This window comes from Oculina patagonica, chromosome 8, assembly GCF_052425735.1.
Source record: "Oculina patagonica isolate OP01 chromosome 8, crgOcupat, whole genome shotgun sequence".
Taxonomy (NCBI): domain Eukaryota; kingdom Metazoa; phylum Cnidaria; class Anthozoa; order Scleractinia; family Oculinidae; genus Oculina; species Oculina patagonica.
The window spans coordinates 23185458-23210288 of NC_135765.1; the positions used below are offsets into that span (position 1 = coordinate 23185458).

At 40.5% G+C, this 24831-nt stretch overlaps 2 protein-coding genes across 3 annotated transcripts in view; one reads left to right on the plus strand and one right to left on the minus strand.

Annotated features, from left to right (window-relative positions):
- LOC144663571 (glucose-6-phosphate exchanger SLC37A2-like) overlaps nucleotides 1-24831 on the plus strand; it is a 60335-nt gene that overhangs the window by 19581 nt on the left and 15923 nt on the right. Inside the window, exon 1 of one of the 2 annotated variants that reach the window (XM_078524574.1) lies at nucleotides 2328-2432. The exons of the other annotated variant lie outside the window; for it this stretch is intronic. The gene's annotated coding sequence lies outside the window, so the exon portion shown is untranslated. Of the gene's footprint in view, nucleotides 1-2327; nucleotides 2433-24831 lie in introns of those variants that run through there. 2 annotated transcript variants of the gene reach the window in all.
- LOC144663594 (protein Flattop homolog) lies at nucleotides 14440-24830 on the minus strand. Its single transcript, XM_078524611.1, has 3 exons — nucleotides 24691-24830; nucleotides 17631-17693; nucleotides 14440-15078 (listed from the first exon to the last, which is right to left on the minus strand). Exons 1-3 carry the CDS (start codon nucleotides 24715-24717, stop codon nucleotides 14617-14619), a joined length of 552 nt encoding a protein of 183 aa, XP_078380737.1. The 5' UTR covers nucleotides 24718-24830; the 3' UTR covers nucleotides 14440-14616.

Here is a 24831-nt window from a genome sequence, read left to right on the forward strand (position 1 = left end):
CAAGAAGACAAGTTCCATACATCGCCTTAATCCAGTACTTGACCAACATGGAATCCTACGAGTTGGAGGTCGCATTGATGAAGCTGATCTGCCGTACTACATAAGACATCCAATAATTCTGCCAAAGAAATCTCACTTGACAGAGCTGATAATTCGGCACCTTCATCAGCGAGTACACCATCAAGGCCGAGCCAGAACGCACGCCGAAATACGCACTTCCGGTTTCTGGATTATCAACGGCAGTTCCACTGTTGGACATCATGTGTCTAAGTGCGTAACGTGCAAGAAGCTGAGAGGAACACCTGAGCAGCAGAAGATGTCTGACCTACCACCAGATCGACTAGAGCAAGCCCCGCCATTCACCTACAGTGCAGTTGACTATTTTGGACCTTGGTACATAAAGGAAGGGCGTAAAGAAATGAAGCGCTATGGTGTCTTGTTCACTTGTATGGCTTCTCGAGCTGTCCACTTAGAAACTGCAGCATCCCTAACCACAGATTCTTTCTTAAACGCGTATCGGCAAGTCTTCTCATTACCATATAAGGAATCTAGCCAAAATTAGAAAGTACATTGATGAAGAGAGTGCCAAAACTGTTGTTCATGCCTTTATTACTTCGAAGCTGGATAACTGCAACTCACTGCTATATGGTCTTCCACAGCATCTACTTTCAAGATTACAATCCGTTCAAAATACGGCAGCTCGAATTATTACACATACTAGGAAATTCGATCATATTACCCCTGTGCTTAAGAAGCTACACTGGCTACCTGTCCGCTATCGTATAATTTACAAAATTCTCTTACTAGTCTACAAAGCTCTCCATGGGGCAGCGCCTTGCTACATGCAAGAGTTACTTTACTATCACACCTCTCGGAGATTTTTAAGATCATCTACACAGCACCTTCTGGCGACCCCCAAAGCAAAATTAAAAACATATGGAGAGAGAGCGTTTGCCGTGGCAGCCCCAAGGCTGTGGAACACAATCCCACTTGAACTTAGATTAAGTCCTTCTATTGGCATTTTTAAGAGACATTTAAAAACGTACCTTTTTAAACAGGCTTTTTAATAATTATTATTTTTTAGGTACATTTGAACTTATATTTGTAAATATCCGTTTTTAAATTTTTTAGAGTTTTTAACTTTTTAACATCATTTTATTAATATTTTTTTATTGTAAAGCGCCATGAGCAATTAGTGGATTTTGGCGCTATAAAAATACTTTTTATTATTATTATTATTATTATCGGCGCTTCATCAATCGACGTGGCCCAGTACGACAGCTTCGATCAGACCAAGGTACGAATTTTGTTGGAGCAAAAAACGAGTTGGAAGCAGCCTTAATGGAGATGAATCACGACACAATTCAGAGAGAGTTGCTGATAACCAATTGTGATTGGATAAATTGGAAAATGAACGTCCCACACGCCAGCCACATGGGTGGTTCATGGGAAAGACAGATACGCACCGTGAGAAGTGTCCTGTCAGCACTGTTACAAAACCATGGCAAACAACTTGACAATGAATCTTTGAGCACGCTGATGACAGAAGCTGAAGCAATTGTCAATAGCCGTCCACTCGCCATCGATGACCTAACTGCTTCAGATGCAGTTGACGTGTTGACACCAAATCGCCTGCTGACAATGAAGTCTGCTGTTGTACTCGCCCCACCTGGAAATTTCCAAAATGCTGATGTCTATTCTAGAAAGAGATGGCGTCGAGTTCAATATCTCGCTGATGCATTTTGGCAGCAGTGGAAAACAAGCTACCTTCAGTCCCTCCAAAGCCGACACAAGTGGACCGCCCCCCAGAGAAACCTTAAAGAAGGAGACGTAGTGATCCTGAAAGACGAGGATGCACCGCGTAATTGTTGGAGACTTGCCCGAGTAGTTGAGACCTACCCTGACAGAGATGGTTACGTGAGAAAGGTAAAAGTTGCGGTAGGCGATCGATCCCTGCAGTCTGATGGCAAGCGTAAAGGGTCTGTTTCGTACCTGAGCAGACCCATACACAAGCTGGTGCTCATGGTTCCGTGCTAAGGAAATCAAAGACCGGGAGATTCCCGCCAAGGAGCCATAGAAAGATTGTTATGAACATTTCAAGGACATTTGTACGAACTGATTTATTAGATTAATCGAAAATCGTGTTTTGTTTTGTTAAGTAAATTGTTGCTACAATTTAGGGGAGCCATGTTAATGATTAGCAAATAGTTATGTTACTTTCCATCTCGTGATCACGGCGTCTCGTGATTTTTTCCATCTCGTGATCACGGCGTCTCGTGATTTTTTCCGTCTCGTGATCACGGCGTCTCGTGTTAAAGAGCAGTTCGAATTATGCAACAATCAGTTTATCCCGTCGCGTCAAGTAAGAGAGATCAGAGTGATTAAGATAGAAGCCTTTATTGCATTGTTCAAGGACAGAATTGGAGAAAGAGGTATGATTACGCCTATTTGTAATTTATAAGTTATATTGAATCGAGTAATTTCTTTCTTATGATCCGAATAGCATTAGTTTCGTGTTAGGATGTGTTACATAAAGAATTATGTAATAATGTACGCAAGGAACTGTAATGTACGTAAAGAATCGTATTGTATTTGAATTGTATTTTAAATTAGGTTTCGTTATAATTATATTTTCAGTTTTTACGTGATTCCAAGAAATAAACAAAGTAAGGGCCTCTTCATATGATCCCGGTTGACCGGGCTGGCCCAGTTACCGAGATCTCGGCTCACTCCTATTTTCTTGTAAAATTTTGGATGTGTTCATATGAGAAGGTGGGCCAGCCCGGTAACCGATATCTCGGTTTCTGCAACCGAGATCTCGACAGCCGGGAAGAATATTTTCCCATATGAACGCTCCAGCCCGGTCGCCGGGACGCAACTTTTTTTGAGAAAATAGCTTCCCTTTCGTAATTGGGTGGTCCAAATGGTTTAATTTTGCCTTGTATCTATTTCCACTTCAGAAATATGCGAATTAGCTTTATTAATAAAGTTACATGGGTCAATAAAGCTACGATAGTCGCGAAAGATGCAACTTTATGTGTCGCCATTTTGCCTTCGTTTCTTGAATTTTATCCCCGTCAACCGGGCTAAAATTTCCATATGAACAGAGGTCAAAATCCGTGCTGATAACTGAGACGGCCCGGCTCATGAGACGGCTCATGTGCGGCTCGGCTCATGTGTGGCTCATGAGACGGCCCGGCAACTGAGACGGCTCATGTGAAGAGGCCCTGAGGGCCTTTTCACATGAGCCCGGTTTACGGGCCGTCTCAGTTACCAGCACGGATTTTGACCTCTGTTCATATGGAAATTTTAGCCCGGTTGACGGGGATAAAATTCAAGAAACGAAGGCAAAATGGCGACACATAAAGTTGCATCTTTCGCGACTATCGTAGCTTTATTGACCCATGTAACTTTATTAATAAAGCTAATTCGTCTGTTCATATGGAAAATATTAGTCCGGTTGACGGGGAGAAAATTCAAGAAACAAAACCAAAAAAGCGACACATAAAGTTGCATCTTTGGCGACTATCGTGGCTTTATCGACCCTTGTAACTTTTTTTTATAAAGCTAATTCGCATATTTCTAAAAGTAGAAATAGATACAAGGCAAAATTAAGCCATTTTGGCCACCCAGTTACGAAAGGGAAGCTATTTTCTCAAAAAAAAGTTGTGTCCCGGCGACCGGGCTGGAGTGTTCATATGGGAAAATTTTCTTCCCGGTTGCCGAGATCTCGGTTGCAGAAACCGAGATATCGGTAACCGGGCTGGCTGGCCATCTCATATGAACAAATCAAAAATTTTACAAAGAAAATAGGAGTGAGTCGAGATCTCGGTGACCGGGCTGGCCCAGTTACCGAGATCTCGGCTCACTCCTATTTTCTTTGTAGAATTTTCGATGTGTTCATATGAGAAGGCGGGCCAGCCCGGTTACCGATATCTCGGTTTCTACAACCGAGATATCGGCAACCAGGAAGAAAATTTTCCCATATGAACACTCCAGCCCGGCCGCCGGGACGCAACATTTTTTGAGAAAATAGCTTCCCTTTCGTAACTGGGCGGTCAATATGGCATAATTTTGCCTCGTATCTATTTCCACGTTAGAAATGTGCGAAATAGCTTTAAAAGTAAAGTTAAAAGGGTCGATAAAGCTACGATAGTCGCGAAAGATGCAACTTTATATGTCGCCATTTCGGTCTCGTTTCTTGAATTTTATCCCCGTCAACCGGGCTAAAATTTTCCATGTGAACAGAGGTCAAAATCCGTGCTGGTAACTGAGACAGCCCGTAAACCGGGCTCATGTGAAAAGGCCCTGAGGGCCTCTTCACATGACTCTTCACATGACTCTTCACTCTTCACATTCCCGGTTGTCGAGATCTCGGTTGCAGAAACCGAGATATCGGTAACCGGGCTGGCCCACCTTCTCATATGAACACATCCAAAATTTTACAAGAAAATAGGAGTGAACCAAGATCTCGGTAACTGGGCCAGCCCGGTCAACCGGGATCATATGAAGAGGCCCTTTTAAAGAAAGAAAGACAGAACAGACTTGGTTTCTCAGTTAATGGCTTTCTCCGGCCTCAGTCTATTGAAAGAAAGAACGGCATCCTTTACACCTATTGTAAAGATAACGCCTGAATTTTCAACTACGATAAACAAGTTTATCTACCACATTAAGAGCCGCAAAAAACGATGCACTGATCGATCTCTTTCGTACAGCGTTATTACTTTACGGGTTTATACATGTAAATGCTTTTATTCTCCAATGTATCACTGTTTTAAGCTAGCGTCGCACATCTATGACCATTCGAAAATTAAATCGGGTTCAACATATTCTATTATTTCCAGCTTGGGGTAAAAAAAAACAAAACAAAAAAACAACTGGCAACCTGGTTTCGAACTCATAACCTCTCACTTCGTAGAGCGTCATCTGCCGCGTTGTGCTAATCTGAGATCTTTAAGACGTCTGTGTAGATTTCATTTTGCCGTGCGTCTGTTCAGTAATAGATCACAGATGACGTCAAAATGTGGTATGAACAGAGAAGTGGCCCACGAGGCGCTAGCCGAGTGGGTCACTGATGTTCATACCACATTTTGACGTCTTCTGTGATCTATTACTGAACAGACGCACGGCAAAATGAAATCTATTTGTTTTATATAATAACACAAGACTTCAGCACACTTCAGTGTGAGCAATGCCGCCGTATCGATGAGCTGAGTTGTTTTGATTTCACTATTAGGTTTTCGTTAACATGAAGCACTGTTAATCTGATTAAATAAACAGAAAAATGGTCAATTGAAAGTCAATGAAAAGAACTAACCTTTATTCCGATTTGGAATATTGTTCAAATCTGTAAGCATTAACCGAAGCGTTTCCCGTGGCGTCGTCCAACTGTACAACATCGGTCAAACTTTCATACAGATTTCGGATAATTTCTCGAATAATTCACTGTCTTCTTCAAGCTTGTTTCGCCCAGTTAAATGCTTCGAAAGGTAAACCATGCTTGGCATATTGTTTCTCACTGAAGAATGAAGATTTGTAATTAAGCTAAACCTTTTTGCTTTGTTGTGGCCCCGCAAGTTTGAAAAACTTTGCCGACAAGTGGACAACTCTGATTTGGACTATGAACTCTGATCACCGCGTGACGTCATCTATGTGTCTGTACTCCAATAGATCATAAGTAAGAACCAATCAAAATGCGCGTAGAATTCAGGTTATTATATAATTAACAAATAGATTCCATTTGTTTTATATAATAACACAAGACTTCGGCACACTTCAGTTTGAGCAATGCCGCCGTAAAGATGAGCTAAGTTGTTTTGATTTAACTATTAAGTTTTCGTTAACACGAAGCACTGTTATAATCCGATTAATTAAATAAACAGAAAAATGGTCAATTGAAAGTCAATGAAAAAACTAACCTTTATTCCGATTTGGAAAGTTGTTCAAATCTGTAAACATAACCGAAGCGTGGCGTTGTCCAATAATTTTGCACAACATCGGTCAAACTTTCATACAGATTTCGGATAATTTCTCGAATAATTCACTGTCTTCTTCAAGCTTGTTTCGCCCAGTTAAATGCTTCGAAAGGTGAACGATGCTTGGCGTATTGTTTCTCACTGGACATTTGTAATTAATATCAGCTGAACTTTTTTGCTTTGTTGTGGCCTCGCAAGTTTGAAAAACTTTGCCGACAACTCTGATTTGGACTATGAACTCTGATCACGCGCGCGAGTCACACCACCGCGTGACGTCATCCATGTGTCTGTACTCTGGTAGATCATAAGTAAGAACCAATCAAAATGCGCGTAGAATTCAGGTTATTATATAAAAACGCAATAGTCAACGTGGGGTCCATTGAGCCGCTGATTATCTGCCGCGACCACCGTAGGCTCACACAAATTGTCACAGCGACCGAATATCGATGTGTACTTACGGCAAGCTATAGCTATGTGGGACGATTAAATGCAGAGAGCCACACAACGTTAGGAAGACTATGGCACAATTGTTGTCGGATCTCACGTAACTTGGAGATGCATGTACTAGAACTCACTCGAGGTGTATAAAACAGTAATTTTAAATGCACGGCTAGTACGACGACACTTGTGTTGGACAATTTATTTGGCCGATATTTCGACTAGTCAACTAGTCTTCTACAGGGCCAGAGCTGGAGTGAGATAAAACTTAACGGCTCCTAAAATTTAAATAAAAGTATATAAGTGGATAATACGTAACACGATAGCCATATAAGGAAAAAGCATAAAATACAGCGTCGAGGGTGTAATATATACGTATAAAGAAAATACACGCACTAATAATATATAAAAGATGAAAAAAATATAAAAAATAAAAATAAAAAATAATAATAAACTAAAGCTAACTTTCATATAACGATCTAAAGATATAACATATCACTGTTCAGAGCGTCTATTGAGGCCATTAGGTTCAAGAGTTTTGCCTCGGTCTATGAGATATGCTTCTCTTGCTTTGCGACGAGAAGTACTTTTAGTGGGTAGCAATTCAAGAGGAACTAGAGACATGTCTGATGTGCAGTGCCCTGGCATGTTGAAATGAGTAGGGACTGCAGTGGCTGCTTTCTTGTGCCTTGGATTATTGCTGGCCTGCCTGTGTTCAGTGAAACGTTCCCGAAGAGTTCGTTTTGTTTCTCCTACATATTGTTTATTACATCTTTTACATTGTATCATATATACAAGGTTAGTTGAGTTGCACGTTATGTGATGTTTAATCTGTCTGACTTCGTTAGTACTGCTGAAGGTATATGTTGTTTTGCCATCTTCGATGTGGGGGCAAGTGAGGCATCGATGATTTGAGTTACAGCGGAAGGTGCCGGGTGGCGGCTGACTGCATTGGTTAGGGCCTTTAAGTTTCGCTCGGACGAGTAAATCTCGAAGGTTGGGAGAGCGCCGGTAAGATACCACGGGTGTTTCTTTGAAGATTTCTTTACAGTTGGAAGAGGAGTTAAGAAGAGGTTGTTTGTTGTGAAGTATTTTCTGAATGTTACGAAGTGCTGGATTGTATGTGATTACTAAAGGAACTCTATCAGATCGTGTTTCGCGAGTGTGTTCTTGCAAAGACTCTGCCCGTGATACCAGGCGTGCTCTGTCGATTTGCTCTGAAATAAAGCGTTGTTTGTAGCCTCTTTTAACTAGATATTGCTGAAGTTCTTTAACGCGATGTTCAAAAAAGTTTTCAGTGGAACAGATTCGGCGTAGACGTAGAGCAAGACTGTAAGGGATTGACCGTTTTGTATGATATGGATGACTTGAGGTGTTCAGTAAGTACTGATGCTTATCTGTAGGTTTAGAGTATAGGTCGGTTTCTATTTTTCCATTGTTGAGGTGAATGTCGACGTCGAGAAACGGAATGGAGGTGGTCGAGCGTTCACTGGTGAACTTTATAGTGTGGTGGATATTGTTAAGATATTTTATGAAATCATCAAGCTTGTCTTCTCCTAATGTCCAGATCATAAAAATATCGTCAATATACCTCCACCAAATAAAAGGTTTGTCCGGGTACGAATCAAGTGCCTTTGTTTCAAAATCGCCCATGAATAAGTTGGCAAATGCTGGGGCCATTCTTGTTCCCATCGCTGTACCGTGTAGCTGCATGAAATGTTCGTTGTTAAACTCGAAGTTGTTCATATTCAGAATAATGCGTATCAGGTCACAGATAGCTTCAGTACGTATATCCTTTTGAGATCTTGCATCTAAGGCTTTTCTACAGGCATTGATACCTTCATTAGTAGGGATGTTTGTGTAAAGCGAGGAGACATCTAAGGTAACAATCCTCTTCCAACTGTAAAGAAATCTTCAAAGAAACACCCGTGGTATCTTACCGGCGCTCTCCCAACCTTCGAGATTTACTCGTCCGAGCGAAACTTAAAGGCCCTAACCAATGCAGTCAGCCGCCACCCGGCACCTTCCGCTGTAACTCAAATCATCGATGCCTCACTTGCCCCCACATCGAAGATGGCAAAACAACATATACCTTCAGCAGTACTAACGAAGTCAGACAGATTAAACATCACGTAACGTGCAACTCAACTAACCTTGTATATATGATACAATGTAAAAGATGTAATAAACAATATGTAGGAGAAACAAAACGAACTCTTCGGGAACGTTTCACTGAACACAGGCAGGCCAGCAATAATCCAAGGCACAAGAAAGCAGCCACTGCAGTCCCTACTCATTTCAACATGCCAGGGCACTGCACATCAGACATGTCTCTAGTTCCTCTTGAATTGCTACCCACTAAAAGTACTTCTCGTCGCAAAGCAAGAGAAGCATATCTCATAGACCGAGGCAAAACTCTTGAACCTAATGGCCTCAATAGACGCTCTGAACAGTGATATGTTATATCTTTAGATCGTTATATGAAAGTTAGCTTTAGTTTATTATTATTTTTTATTTTTATTTTTTATATTTTTTTCATCTTTTATATATTATTAGTGCGTGTATTTTCTTTATACGTATATATTACACCCTCGACGCTGTATTTTATGCTTTTTCCTTATATGGCTATCGTGTTACGTATTATCCACTTATATACTTTTATTTAAATTTTAGGAGCCGTTAAGTTTTATCTCACTCCAGCTCTGGCCCTGTAGAAGACTAGTTGACTAGTCGAAATATCGGCCAAATAAATTGTCCAACACAAGTGTCGTCGTACTAGCCGTGCATTTAAAATTACAAGCTATAGCTAGCTAGTGAAAGTGGTGATTTACTGGCCAAATATCTTGTTTACTGCAGTGGAAGTGGCTTAATTTAGGTTTAACAAGGAAGAAAAAAGAAAAGAAACAAAATGCGGCTGAAAATTATGTGTGGAAGGTATTTATGTGTGGACATTTAGAGCCGCAAAAGCAATGCAACATGCGATATTTGCATGCGTTACAGCTGCTTGTAACGCATGCATGAAACTGACACTCGCGCATTCATACTCTACATAGAAGATTCCTCGCATAACATAATTTCCTATTGCAAAGATAAGGCCGGAATTTTCAAATACGATAAACAAGTTGATCTTCCACATTAAGAGCCGCAAAAGCGATGCACCCATCGATCTCTTTCGTATACTTACCTGAATCAGTCTATATGTTCTGATATATTTATTTTTTTACAGCGTTATTACTTTACGGTTTACATGTAAATGCTTTTATTCTCCAATGTATACAGGAGCGATAGAATAAACAAACCATTTAGTGCTGCGGGGTAAAAACAAAAAAACAAAAAAGGGAAAAAGAAACAGACACTTCTGGGTTTTGATCTCACGACCTCTCACACTCCATCCTGAAACCTACACGACTGATTGAGGGCCTCTTCACATGAGCCCGGTTAACGAGCTGTCTCAGTTACCAGGACGGATTTTGACCTCTGTTCATATGGAAAATTTTAGCCCGGTTGACGGGGATAAAATTCAAGGAACGAAGGCAAAATGGCGACACATAAAGTTGCATCTTTCGCTACTATCGTAGCTTTATTGACCCATGTAACTTTATTAATAAAGCTAATTCGCATATTTCTGAAGTGGAAATAGATACAAGGCAAAATTAAACCATTTGGACCGCCCAATTACGAAAGGGAAGCTATTTTCTCAAAAAAAGTTGCGTCCCGGCGACCGGGCTGGAGCGTTCATATGGGAAAATATTCTTCCCGGTTGTCGAGATCTCGGTTGCAGAAACCGAGATATCGGTAAGGATGGGCCGATACTCGATACCAAATATTCGATACATCGATATTTTGACAATTTTGAAAAGTATCGATACTTTCGAAAAATATCGCACTTTCGATACGTTTTCGATACTGCACACGTGACCTGAGCCTGCGGTCTTCTGGTCAGCACCTGAGGTTTAAAAAATGCACTTTTGCGCAAACAAATATTGATTTTCTTGTCAATATTTAGATTTTTTATTGCCTCGACTTGATCTGGTCCACAGTGAAACAAAAAGACCAGAAATCAACATTCCTGGCTAATATTTATATTGCCAGGACTGTCCTTTGTATGGTCAGACAAATCACGTGGCATACCAATGACGTCAGTATGGAAATGACGTCATAATATCGATATCGATATCGATATCGAGAAAAAAAGCAAATATCGTATCGATATCGTATCGTTTTGAAAAACCTGTATCGGCCCATCCTTAGATATCGGTAACCGGGCTGGCCCACCTTCTCATATGAACACATCCAAAATTTTACAAGAAAATAGGAGTGAGCCGAGATCTCGGTAACTGGGCCAGCCCGGTCAACCGGGATCATATGAAGAGGCCCTGATGAGCTAATCCGACAATCACAGTCACGTAAAATGAAAAGATCTTATATCAATGTAACATACATTGTGGGGTCAACTGCCGATTGTCGGCAATTGTCACGCATGTTTGCTCGTTTTTTTTTTTTTTTTTGCTTTTTAAATGCATCAAAGAAATGTTTGAACATCTGCCGCTCATATATATTCAGGATATGAAAACCAAACGTAAAACTTGGTGAAAAAAATTCAGTCGTGGCTCGAAGAGGCTTTGATTTAAGGGCCTGATTACATGAGCCGGGCTGGCCCGGTTAGCCGGGCTGGCTCGGTTTGCCGAGATGACTTTCAGCCCGGTATTACATGAGCCCGGTTAGCCGGGCTGGCCCGGTTTGCCGAGATGACTTTCAGCCCGGTTTTAGCATAAATGATCAGAGCACGAATGATCTTAATCACCTTTTTCCGGCAATAAAAAAAATTATTTGGTGGTTAATTTTTTGCACTTATGCAGCTGGATGGGTTACGTTACCTCTACATCCTATTTAGAAGGAGTAGCATTGATTTTTTCGTCGGATATTGTGCTAGGAAGAGAAATTTAATGCTGGCTCGCTTAGCCGGGCTGGCCCGGTTAACGCGATTACATGGAAAATTTTCAGCCCGGCTAGCCGAGATCCCGGCATCGCGATACCGAGATCTCGGCTAACCGGGCTGGCCCGGTTGTCATGTAATCGCGAAGTTGATTTTTGTTGCGTTTAACAGACGTGCCGAGATCTCGGCAAACCAAGTCAGCCCGGCTCATGTAATCAGGCCCTAATAGGGCCTCTTCACATGAGCCCGGTTTACGAGCTGTCTCAGTTACCAGGACGGATTTTGACGTCTGTTCATATGGAAAATTTTAGCCCGGTTGACGGGGATAAAATTCAAGAAGCGAAGGCAAAATGGCGACACATAAAGTTGCATCTTTCGCGACTATCGTAGCTTTATTGACCCATGTAACTTTATTAATAAAGCTAATTCGCATATTTCTGAAGTGGAAATAGATACAAGGCAAAATTAAACCATTTGGACCACCCAATTACGAAAGGGAAGCTATTTTCTCAAAAAAAGTTGCGTCCCGGCGACCGGGCTGGAGCGTTCATATATATATGTTATTTGCCGGCTGGGAGGTCCGTATAGTGAAAAACTGTGACCGAGGTCACAGTTTTTCACTATACGGACCGACCCTAAGCCGGTAAATGACTTATTTATTTTTTTCCTTCTTTAATGTGTTTGATTAAAAAACACCTAAAAAACCTACAAAGACTTTCTTGCCAAATGTGTTTGTATTTAGAAACGCGCGCATCCAATGTTGAGTCGATCGCCATAAATGAGCTACGGCAAGAGTAAATAATGATCTGTTTGCTATAAGAGCTTACTGCCAAACAAAATAAATTCACTAAAATGAACAGTACTCAAGGAAAATTTCATCTGAAAAAAAGAAAAAGAAAAAAAGCATCTGAAATAATAGAAAAGCACAATGTAGAACAGAGCAATCAGCGAGTTGCGAAACACTTTTAACTTCATTTCGGCTTGTGAGTTCTTTAGTTAATTAAACTTACTTTTCGGACTGGAAAGCACTTAGCTATTTACATTTGTATTTAACGAGTCAAAAACCTCTGTGTTGATTCCCACAGTATTCTGTTTTGACAAAAAGTTTGCGAAAGTGAAACTGAATGAAGCTGAAATGTGTAGTTTGGTCGCCTGCACAGTGACGGCACAATATTGCGAGAATTAATTCGACTGTTTTTTAATAAAGCATCTCATTTTCTTGAATGGCGATAAGCAGTATTCGGTTTTGGAGAAAAGTAGCAGAGAAGCAAGGTGTTTGAAAGGATAAATCGAGTCTGTAAACCGGCGACTTGCAGTTAACCGCAATGGCGTGAAAATCAGTGCGAATGCACAAACAACGATCGGCAAACCACGGCCATAAAACTATAACTTCATTTTGTCACTAAAGAGAATAAATACTCGCCTTTTGGAGAACTTCAAGGCCTTTAATTCCACTGCTAATTTTCCCTTTCAAATTTACAACGGTTGGTGAGCAACTACATCGATTTAAATCATTTTGGAGAGCAAAACTGTCATGGGTTCGTTCGTCTCGCCGCGAAATGAAACTTAGAAAGCGTTACCGTGGCCCGTGGGCAGAGATAGGAGAATCTTGCCCGCGCTAATAACCAATCAGATTGCAGGATTCGTTACCGTGCCCTCTTGGTATATTCTTCCCGGTTGTCGAGATCTCGGTTGCAGAAACCGAGATATCGGTAACCGGGCTGGCCCACCTTCTCATATGAACACATCCAAAATTTTACAAGAAAATAGGAGTGAGCCGAGATCTCGGTAACTGGGCCAGCCCGGTCAACCGGGATCATATGACTCTGAGGGCCTCTTCATATGATCCCGGTTGACCGGGCTAGCCCAGTTACCGAGATCTCGGCTCACTCCTATTTTCTTGTAAAATTTTGGATGTGTTCATATGAGAAGGTGGGCCAGCCCGGTTACCGATATCTCGGTTTCTGCAACCGAGATCTCGACAACCGGGAAGAATATTTTCCCATATGAACGCTCCAGCCCGGTCACCGGGACGCAACCTTTTTTGAGAAAATAGCTTCCCTTTTGTAATTGGGTGGTCCAAATGGTTTAATTTTGCCTTGTATCTATTTCCACTTCAGAAATATGCGAATAAGCTTTATTAATAAAGTTACATGGGTCAATAAAGCTACGATAGTCGCGAAAGATGCAACTTTATGTGTCGCCATTTTGCCTTCGTGTCTTGAATTTTATCCCCGTCAACCGGGCTAAAATTTTCCATATGAACAGAGGTCAAAATCCGTCCTGGTAACTGAGACAGCTCGTAAACCGGGCTCATGTGAAGAGGCCCTGAAAAGTGACACGAGACACTAAGCCCAAAGGACCCAAAGGGCTTTTGATTTGGATGCGGAGCCCGGAGCCCAAAGAAATTTTCCGCGGAGCCCAGTGCCCAGCGTTTTGAAATTTGATCATTCGCAATCCCAGATTGCATTTTTTTTCGTGTTTTATGACTGCATTTTGTATGTTTGTGCGTGTAAACTGCCACAAAGAAACAGAATCTGAAGAGAGGATAGTACTTATTACAAGTATACGTGAGTATCTTCATAACCGGCTTCTTGGGTTTAAAAAACTGGTCGGAATTGTGGACGTTTTAATTTGCGGACTTGATTTAGCGTTGCAAAATAATTTTTATATTGTTGATCATAGTGGAGCCCGGAGCCCGAAAGCAGGTGATATGGAGCCCTGGAGCCCTGACATTTTCGTCTTGGAGCCCTGGAGCCCTGCATTTTTTAGCCGGAGCCCTGGAGCCCTAAACCCCTTTGAGACCCTGATTAACCGGGAATCGATAGATTGCCACTCGTTGGAACTAAATATTTTTATATGGGGAGGCTACACTCTTTCCTTTTAGATATCACTTAACTTTGACAGAAATGGTACAATTTATACCTTTCACAAACTATAAAGGCTTTTTCACTACAGTTTCCGCTACCCTTTTGTTTAATCCAACTCATGAAATCTTTATCTTTTGATATACCAACAGTCCAGAGGTACCCCTTTTGGGCAGAGCCTTCCCAAAAAAATTGCAAAAATTGTGAGCCCAACTGCTCAAAATGGTGTTGAAAAAAACAACTTTATTTCTAGCCAAGAACTAGATCAATAGAGAAGAAAAATAAAATTTTATATGTACATCAACAACTGATTACTCAAACATTTTTTAGTCCTGTCAGTAATTTTTTGCATGTTGGTAAAGATGGTCTTACTTACTTACAGATTACAAAGGGAAAAAAATTAAGCTGGATCACATAATTGAACTTGTTTCTTAGGTGGACTGTCAACCCGTGTAGGGCTCTTGGCAGGTGACGCAGGGAGATCAGGGGTTTTCACTTTAGTGGGACTAGGTGACTTTTTATATTGATTATCCTGACTCGGTGGCCGAGGGCTTGCCCTCTCTTGAATATCTCCGCCCTTAGGACTTGGTGTTCTTATGGCTTCCTGTTGGGGTGTTGGAGTTCTTGCTTTCTCTTGGACAGCTTCTTGTTTGGGGCTTGGTGTACGTGCTTTTTCTACAGGGAGCTTGTTTGTAGACGTGGCAGTGGTCTTCATTGTTTTTGTCCTGAGAGGAGCTTTTTGCATGTCCCATGTGCCAACAAATTCGCCCCATGCACTCTTTGATGAGCGAGGGATTCCAGGCAGAATATGTCCACGGTCATTACTGATTGGCTGGGTAAAGCCTTCAAGAGTGGATGGCCTCTAGTTTAAAGAAAAAATTCCAACTATTACTCTGGGAGCTTTAAGAAGAGCGTAAATCAATTTTTATGTCTAGCGATAGTTCCAAAGGAAACAGTTTGTTACTTCTCAAATCTTGATATTAGAAACACCAGGATTTTCCTAAAAATTGAGGTGGAATTAAGGGGGTAATCTTATTTAAGAAATAGAAAACATGTCCAAGTGCAAGTTTGGGAGAAAGAGAAATGCTGTGGGAACATTAGCTGATAGGTGAGTGTTTCCACAGCTTTTTTGAGTTCTCTCAAACGATGAGCAATTCTATAACTCAATAGATAAAAACGTGGAAACATGTTTTCAATTTTTTTTTTTTGGAAAAAACTGTAAGGAAAAGAAAGTAAAACCACTCTTATTTTGATTATCAAAATGTAAATTATCTTTACTCATGCCATAAATACAGTGTTAAGGGCCCATTACAGTATTTCGTTGCCAAGCTACGCGGTTGCCACGCAAGTGCAATTTTATTTCCGGTTTTCTCGCATTCGTGATTCAGCTTAGCGGCAAAATTTTACGCGAGTTTAGTTCCCTTTCGGTTAGAATCATATTTCAATAACGGAAATTTGTTCTGCAGTAATAGCAAACTGGGTAAATTGAAATAAAAAAAGTTTGTCATACTAAATGATTGCAAAACATATACGAAGCCTGAAGCAAGTATCCGAAACCGCCGAAATATTTTTAAAAGTAGTGCCGATGCATTAGAAAACATGCGAATGTGCGGCGCTGCCGTATTTTCATCAGTTTCCCCTTCAGCTCACTGAAGAAATCTGTGAAAGCTGCTGGCAAAAATTAAAGCACTGTCACTAGAACTAAACGAAGCTCAGAAAAAAAACAGCGATTCATTTCGTTCGCGAAACGAAGGTAAGATAATTTTTACGCAGTTCAACCGCAGAAATATAGGAATGAACTTGATTTATCTGCCGTAAATTGCTTGCAGACACTGCTGATTATGATTCGTACTGCAGTCTAACCACAGGACAAATTCAGTAATTAAGGTACAAAACTGCGAAAACTAAACTATATAAAACACCTGTATAAAAACATTTCAGCTTATAAACGTTAAGCTTAACTATTTATTCAACCGAACTATGAATTGTAGCCTCCTGTAATTACGCCGTTTACGGTAAGTTCGCAAATTACAAGCCGAAAATAAAGAAACTCACACTAAACTCTTTTAATACTTACGACCGCCTTTGTTTACATTTGTCTTAGCCTCTACAGTTAGTTGAGCGACAGTGAACGCATTAAAGCTGTCCGAATACAAGCAAGAAGTTAAGTTTGCCGTGTCGAAAAATCATAGTTTTTGAAGCGTACGTGAGCGGGGGGAAAGCCAACTTAGTGCAGCAATGTCAATTACGATGATTTCAACCAATCAGTCACCGTATAATTTTACTTCCGGTACGGACGAAAATGCGAGTTTTTCTCAGAAGGAAAAAAACGTACCTTCTGTTTTTTGCAGTAAATCGAAAGAAAATACATTTTTCTTTAAACGTAAGCATGCGTTTTTGGAAAATCAAAACAACATTAAAGTTGTGTTCAAAAACGTGGTCAAAAGAACACATTTTCTTTACTTATTTTTCAAGTTTTTGTGCTAACGGAAAACGCATGCTTACATTTTTTAAGATAAACGTACTGATTGACATAATACTACAAACTATGAATGAGACCGTAAGTTTCTTGCGTAAAACTCAGTTTTTTGTTCTGGGTCACGTGACATTAGACGTGCACCGATGACGTCATCAACTGACTTGCAGTCGCACTCTAAAACTCCTGTCTAAATTTGGTTAAATAAAAGCAAAGATATATCAAGCTACAGCCAATTGAAATCTCCCTAGCAACGGCCCCAAAAGATACTGTAATGGGCCCTTAACAGCTCATGCTTGCCATGTTTCTATCATGGAGTTATAGAAGTACGACTTTGAGCATGCGCTTTCTTACAAGGTGTTTTCCAAACAAAAGTAATGGAGATGATTGTTGGACATGATTTGAAAACTACGTCCTGACACCATTATTTCCCCCATCCACCCAATCACCACTGAATGTGCGCTAAGACCAAAACACATCCATTCTATTGTTTCCATAGTTGAAATTGCCATAGGGTTGGGGGGAGGGGTTGGGGAGATAAGGGTGGTCCCATTTTTCATTTAAATTGACAAGACTTTAGGTCCAGAAAAAATGCTGGTTGTTTTAGATTTAAACACCCTAAGCCATATCAAATCATAAATTTTAACTCCTCAAATGTACAAACAGAAACCTAAGGTTCCATGATGACGGGCTTCTGGTATGACCATTCCAACGATCACCCTGTTACTTTGGATTCCCCCCCCCTCCCCCAATGGAGAACTTTAGTACTTCCTTTTGCACAAAAAATTTGTTAGCTTTTGTAAAGCGGAAACATTCTTATAGCTTCTGAACAGTGCCTAGATGTTCTGAGTTTTAAAACTGATCACAGTAAGCTTAAAATTAAAAGCCATTTAAACAAACAAAGACTTGTTTTGTTTCGCTACTTACAATACGCTTACCTCTTTGAACCTCTGCGGAATTTCCCAATTTTGCAACCTTTGGGCAGCAAAGGCTTGTTCATACTACAGAAAGGAAAGGAACAAGAGAAATTTAACATCATATCTAGTTTACAATCACGTCTACGGAATGTCTTAGTTACAACAAATTATTCATAGCGGAAAACGGTGCCAATTTATATAAATTTGTCGAGATTTAATTGTCATAGTCTATAAGATTCGAACTTTGGTCGGACACCGTACCTCACCGATTTCGCTGAAATTTGGCATGCAGTCTTGTTTTAGGGTCCTAACTACCAAATGGATATTAAAAAGTTTCAATTCTTTTTATTTTGGAAAATATCGAGAAGGCCGATTTGAAGCGTCCGTGACGGCTCGCCAACATGGCGGATCGAAGGTGTTCTTGTTAGTTCGACACTGAACCTGCCGTCACAGTTTCTCGATCATACTTGGCATAGTTATAAAGAACTATCTTTCTTCTTTCTATATATCAAAATAGATTTGGCAAATGTTGAGTTTGGATGATCAACGGCCAAGAAGTTCGAAGGTATGTTAACGATGTTTTGAACAGTCTCAAATTTACTACAAAATGAAAGGCTAATAACTCCACTGTTATCTCGATTTAGAAGTAGCCATTTACCATGAACAAAGCTTGTTCATTGGTGAATTGATTCCATTAATAAAAAAATTGGGGAAATGTAACCGTTAAGAATAAAAAATTATGGAACCTCTAGTAAATTGGCCATTTCAGCGCCAATTCAGCAGATCAGCTCATTTAACAGCAAATAATCGGGAGAAACATGAAAGGGTTACAGTCGTTTATAATAAGCAGTTTCCATGTATTCTTTGCTTATCTGAAACAAATACATGATCTTTGCCAAAGATATGGCGATTTTTGAGCGTACGATCGTTTCTCCAAATTTTTATGTCGGCAACTTTATTTTATTTGTTGTCGAGATTATACGCTGTTGTTATTCAATATTCGTTTCACAAGAACTTCTGTTGCTCGCATTTCCCAAATCACTGTTTAAGAAATTGCCCATTCCGTAACAGGGTCATTCTTACTTTTTCTTTAAAAATTACTTGGAAAGCAAGAATGTCATAGAACGGTTTTATACTAGTAAAAATACCTGTCAGACAAAAATTCAACTGTCTGTGTTATCTGGCTGTTTTCACAAATATGCAAATTTAGGAATTCTTAAAGTGCCTATCTTTAACTATTTCACGCTTAAAGATTCCTCTAAATCTTTTCGCCCACCTTTAGGACAAACGAAGTTTTGTGTCTCCAAGCAGAATGCTCGTTATCAGCAATGAAAGTCGAAGAGATACAGAAGCTCGAGTAAAATTCTAACTGCTGTGAAATGAACATCGTTTGAGCTTGACGTGTATTTATAGATTGCTCATTTAACAGCAAATAATCGGGAGAAACATGAAAGGGTTACAGTCGTTTATAATAAGCAGTTTTCAGGTATTCTTTGCTTATCTTAAACAAATACATGATCTTTGCCAAAGATATGGCGATTTTTGAGCGTACGATCGTTTCTCCAAATTTTTATGTCGGCAACTTTATTTTATTTGTTGTCGAGATTATACGCTGTTGTTATTCAAGTATTCGTTTCACAAGAACTTCTGTTGCTCGCATTTCCCAAATCACTGTTTAAGAAATTGCCCATTCCGTAACAGGGTCATTCTTACTTTTTCTTTAAAAATTACTAGGAAAGCAAGAATGCCATAGAACGGTTTTATACTAGTGAAAATACCTGTCAGACATAACTTCAACTGTTTGTGTTATCTGGCTGTTTTCACAAATATGCAAATTTAGGAATTCTTAAAGTGCCTATCTTTAACTATTTCACGCTTAAAGATTCCTCTAAATCTTTTCGCCTACCTTTTGGCCAAACGAAGTTTTGTGTCTCCAGGCAGAATGCTCGTTATCAGCAATGAAAGTCGAAGAGATACAGAAGCTCGAGTAAAATTCTAACTGCTGTGAAATGAACATCGTTTGAGCTTGACGTGTATTTATAGATTGCGCTCGAGCTCCGTTAATTAAGTTTATTCATTTGGCGATCAGATAAAAATCAATGAATGATCAGAGTTATTAAAGTCCATTTCTAAGCACGAGAGACACGGAAGTTTGTTTCAGAAGCATTTATGCATAGAAATACCGGTTTATTTTTGAGAGGTAAATCTGCATTTATAATAGCTGGGAGTTTGGGGTGTTTTTTGGTGCTGTTTTTTTTTTGAGGGGGCTCGGGGGGTGGGCTCGAGGGGTGTGGAAGTGGTGCCTTCGTATCCTCTTTTGTTCTTTTACACAGTGGCCCGAATTTGGAACCGCTCGGGGAATGGATTATCAATTACTCTTCGTTATGCCATGTCACCCCTTAATGTGGGAGCGCCGCGCCTCAATTCACGATAAAAAATTTATGGCCGCCCGGTCCATTTATGTAGTTCTCCGCCAGGTCTCTCAATAGGCAGGTTACGAACCTAGTGGCCCATCCGGCCGGAGCTCATACCGGTTTCCGCAACGTGAAGCGACAACGAGTATTTTTTACTCCACCCGGATGGGATGCTATTCCATCGCAGGGTTACCTCCCTTCCCGAAAAGCTAAAGATTGACTGGCAATCATTTTTTAACCTGGGTAAGGAAAGGGACTCTGGGAGTTGAGAGGCTTTCCAAAGAACTTAACGCATTGTCCCCCAAAAGCTCTATCCAGGACTGTTTGGTCCAGAGTCCAGCGCAGTGACCATTATTAGGCCATCACGCTCCCCAACCGTGAAAGAAAGTACAAAAAATCTGCTTGTATAAGCCCTGGGGTTGTACAGTTTGGTACGAAATGTGGAAGTGGTGCCTTCGTATCCTCTTTTGTTCTTTTACACAGTGGCCCGAATTTGGAACCGCTCGGGGAATGGATTATCAATTACTCTTCGTTATGCCATGTCACCCCTTAATGTGGGAGCGCCGCGCCTCAATTCACGATAAAAAATTTATGGCCGCCCGGTCCATTTATGTAGTTCTCAGCCAGGTCTCTCAATAGGCAGGTTACGAGCCTAGTGGCCCATCCGGCCGGAGCTCATACCGGTTTCCGCAACGTGAAGCGACAACGAGTATTTTTTACTCCACCCGGATGGGATGCTATTCCATCGCAGGGTTACCTCCCTTCCCGAAAAGCTAAAGATTGACTGGCAATCATTTTTTAACCTGGGTAAGGAAAGGGACTCTGGGAGTTGAGAGGCTTTCCAAAGAACTTAACGCATTGTCCCCCAAAAGCTCTATCCAGGACTGTTTGGTCCAGAGTCCAGCGCAGTGACCATTATTAGGCCATCACGCTCCCCAACCGTGAAAGAAAGTACAAAAAATCTGCTTGTATAAGTCCTGGGGTTGTACAGTTTGGTACGAAATGTGGGCTTTTAAATGTGGTAGGTCTTATATCCGTGGTTGGGGTGCGGTGGCTTAAAGCGAAATTAAAAAAACTTCTTGTTTTCTGAAAAAAAACTTCTTGTTTTCTGAAAAACGAGGGCGGCGCTTATTAAAAAGTTTGACGCCACAAAGAATCTAATCCTTTACATTTATTAAAATAGGGTCCCCTGATTGCCAAAAGTCGTCTCTTGCTGAAGATTGTACTGAAGAATGTTCAATAGAAAAACTGAGCGGTAAAACAAGCACTTTGAACTGCAGAACGTCGCTTTTGATGGAAAGAAATGTCCAAGTTTGTTTAAGAGTTGCTTTGTAGTTCTGTTTCTAGTTAAACAGATTTCCTTGAATAAGCGCCGCATCGGGACTGCGGCGCCGGGGGCGGCGCTTATTCGAGGGCGGCGCTTATTCGGGGGCAGCGCTTATTCGAGTAGATACGGTATGATAGTACAGAGGCTTTCCGAAGAACTCAACGCAATATCCCCCCAAAGCTCGAACCGGGATTTAAAAATCTCAAAAAAGTGTTAATATGAATTGTAAATCCACTCATAGCGGTCTGGCCTTACTAAAACCTGGAGAGAGAAAAGACAGTGGGCAGATAAATGAAAGCTGTTCGAGAGTACGCTGTTGAGCAGATTCTGTGAAATTCCCCTTTTTATCCTTTTCTCTCATAAGCCCTCCCAATTCAAGGCCCATATATTTCTTCCAAGTCAACTGTCAAAGTTTAAGGCCACTTTTTTTCCTACCAGGTTACCGTCTTGAGAGTTTTAAATTTTATTAAATCTTGGTGACACTGTCCCTTTAATTCATTAATGTAATTCAAATCAGTTTATAAAAACGTTTTTCAGAAAACAAGAAGTTTTTTTAATTTCGCTTTAAGCCACCGCACCCCAACCACGGATATAAGACCTACCACATTTAAAAGCCCACATTTCGTACCAAACTGTACAACCCCAGGACTTATACAAGCAGATTTTTGCACTTTCTTACACGGTTGGGGAGCGTGATGGCCTAACAATGGTCACTGCGCTGGACTCTGGACCAAACAGTCCTGGATAGAGCTTTTGGGGGACAATGCGTTAAGTTCTTTGGAAAGCCTCTCAACTCCCAGAGTCCCTTTCCTTACCCAGGTTAAAAAATGATTACCAGTCAATCTTTAGCTTTTCGGGAAGGGAGGTAACCCTGCGATGGAATAGCATCCCATCCGGGTGGAGTAAAAAATACTCGTTGTCGCTTCACGTTGCGGAAACCGGTATGAGCTCCGGCCGGATGGGCCACTAGGCTCGTAACCTGCCTATTGAGAGACCTGGCGGAGAACTACATAAATGGACCGGGCGGCCATAAATTTTTTATCGTGAATTGAGGCGCGGCGCTCCCACATTAAGGGGTGACATGGCGTAACGAAGAGTAATTGATAATCAATTCCCCGAACTGTTCCAAATTCAGGCCACTGTGTAAAAGAACAAAAGAGGATACGAAGGCACCACTTCCACACCCCCCTCCCCCCCCCCCCCGAGCCCCCTCAAAAAAAAAACTACACCAAAAAACACCCCAAACTCCCAGCTATTATAATTGCAGATTTCCCGCTCAAAAATAAACCGGTATTTCTATGCATAAATGCTTCTGAAACAAACTTCCGTGTCTCTCGTGCTTAGAAATGGACTTTAATAACTCTGATCATTCATTGATTTTTATCTGATCGCCAAATGAATAAACTTAATTAACGGAGCTCGAGCGCAATCTATAAATACACGTCAAGCTCAAACGATGTTCATTTCACAGCAGTTAGAATTTTACTCGAGCTTCTGTATCTCTTCGACTTTCATTGCTGATAACGAGCATTCTGCCTGGAGACACAAAACTTCGTTTGGCCAAAAGGTAGGCGAAAAGATTTAGAGGAATCTTTAAGCGTGAAATAGTTAAAGATAGGCACTTTAAGAATTCCTAAATTTGCATATTTGTGAAAACGGCCAGATAACACAAACAGTTGAAGTTATGTCTGACAGGTATTTTCACTAGTATAAAACCGTTCTATGGCATTCTTGCTTTCCTAGCAATTTTTAAAGAAAAAGTAAGAATGACCCTGTTACGGAATGGGCAATTTCTTAAACAGTGATTTGAGAAATGCAAACAACAGAAGTTCTTGTGAAACGAATACTTGAATAACAACAGCGTATAATCTCGACAACAAATAAAATAAAGTTGCCGACATAAAAATTTGGAGAAACGATCGTACGCTCAAAAATCGCCATATCTTTGGCAAAGATCATGTATTTGTTTAAGATAAGCAAAGAATACCTGAAAACTGCTTATTATAAACGACTGTAACCCTTTCATGTTTCTCCCGATTATTTGCTGTTAAATGAGCAATCTATAAATACACGTCAAGCTCAAACGATGTTCATTTCACAGCAGTTAGAACTTTACTCGAGCTTCTGTATCTCTTCGACTTTCATTGCTGATAACGAGCATTCTGCTTGGAGACACAAAACTTCGTTTGTCCTAAAGGTAGGCGAAAAGATTTAGACGAATCTTTAAGCGTGAAATAGTTAAAGATAGGCACTTTAAGAATTCCTAAATTTGCATATTTGTGAAAACAGCCAGATAACACAAACAGTTGAAGTTATGTCTGACAGGTATTTTCACTAGTATAAAACCGTTCTATGACATTCTTGCTTTTCTAGTAATTTTAAAGAAAAAGTAAGAATGACCCTGTTCCGGAATGGGCAATTTCTTAAACAGCCAGTTGGGAAATGCGAGCAACAGAAGTTCTTGTGAAACGAATATTGAATAACAACAGCGTATAATCTCGACAACAAATAAAATAAAGTTGCCGACATAAAAATTTGGAGAAACGATCGTACGCTCAAAAATCGCCATATCTTTGGCAAAGATTATGTATTTGTTTAAGATAAGCAAAGAATACCTGAAAACTGCTTATTATAAACGACTGTAACCCTTTCATGTTTCTCCCGATTATTTGCTGTTAAATGAGCTGATCCGCTGAATTGGCGCTGAAATGGCCAATTTACTAGAGGTTCCATAATTTTTTATTCTTAACGGTTACATTTCCCCAATTTTTTTATTAATGGAATCAATTCACCAATGAACAAGCTTTGTTCATGGTAAATGGCTTGTTCTAAATCGGGATAACAGTGGAGTTATAAGCCTTTCATTTTGTAGTAAATTTGAGACTGTTCAAAACATCGTTAACATACCTTCGAACTTCTTGGCCGTTGATCATCCAAACTCAACATTTGCCAAATCTATTTTGATATATAGAAAGAAGAAAGATAGTTCTTTATAACTATGCCAAGTATGATCGAGAAACTGTGACGGCAGGTTCAGTGTCGAACTAACAAGAACACCTTCGATCCGCCATGTTGGCGGGCCGTCACGGACGCTTCAAATCGGCCTTCTCGATATTTTCCAAAATAAAAAGAATTGAAACTTTTTAATATCCATTTGGTAGTTAGGACCCCAAAACAAGACTGCATGCCAAATTTCAGCGAAATCGGTGAGGTACGGTGTCCGCGAACTTTAAAAAAAGCTCGAAAATTATGGAGTATTACACTTAAGCTACTTCTACCAACATTTAGTTCTAAAATGCTTAAAATTAAGTATTAACCTTGCCAAAGGACGTAACATTACCTGATTTGCACTAAAATGAGTCGACATTTTCGCTCCTTTCGAAGAGCTGATCGCGGCAAAGACTACGAGCTTTTCACTACCGCAACACCGTTGTTATGACAACGTCTATGACTCGTACTCAAGCTCCCTCGTTTTTCTATC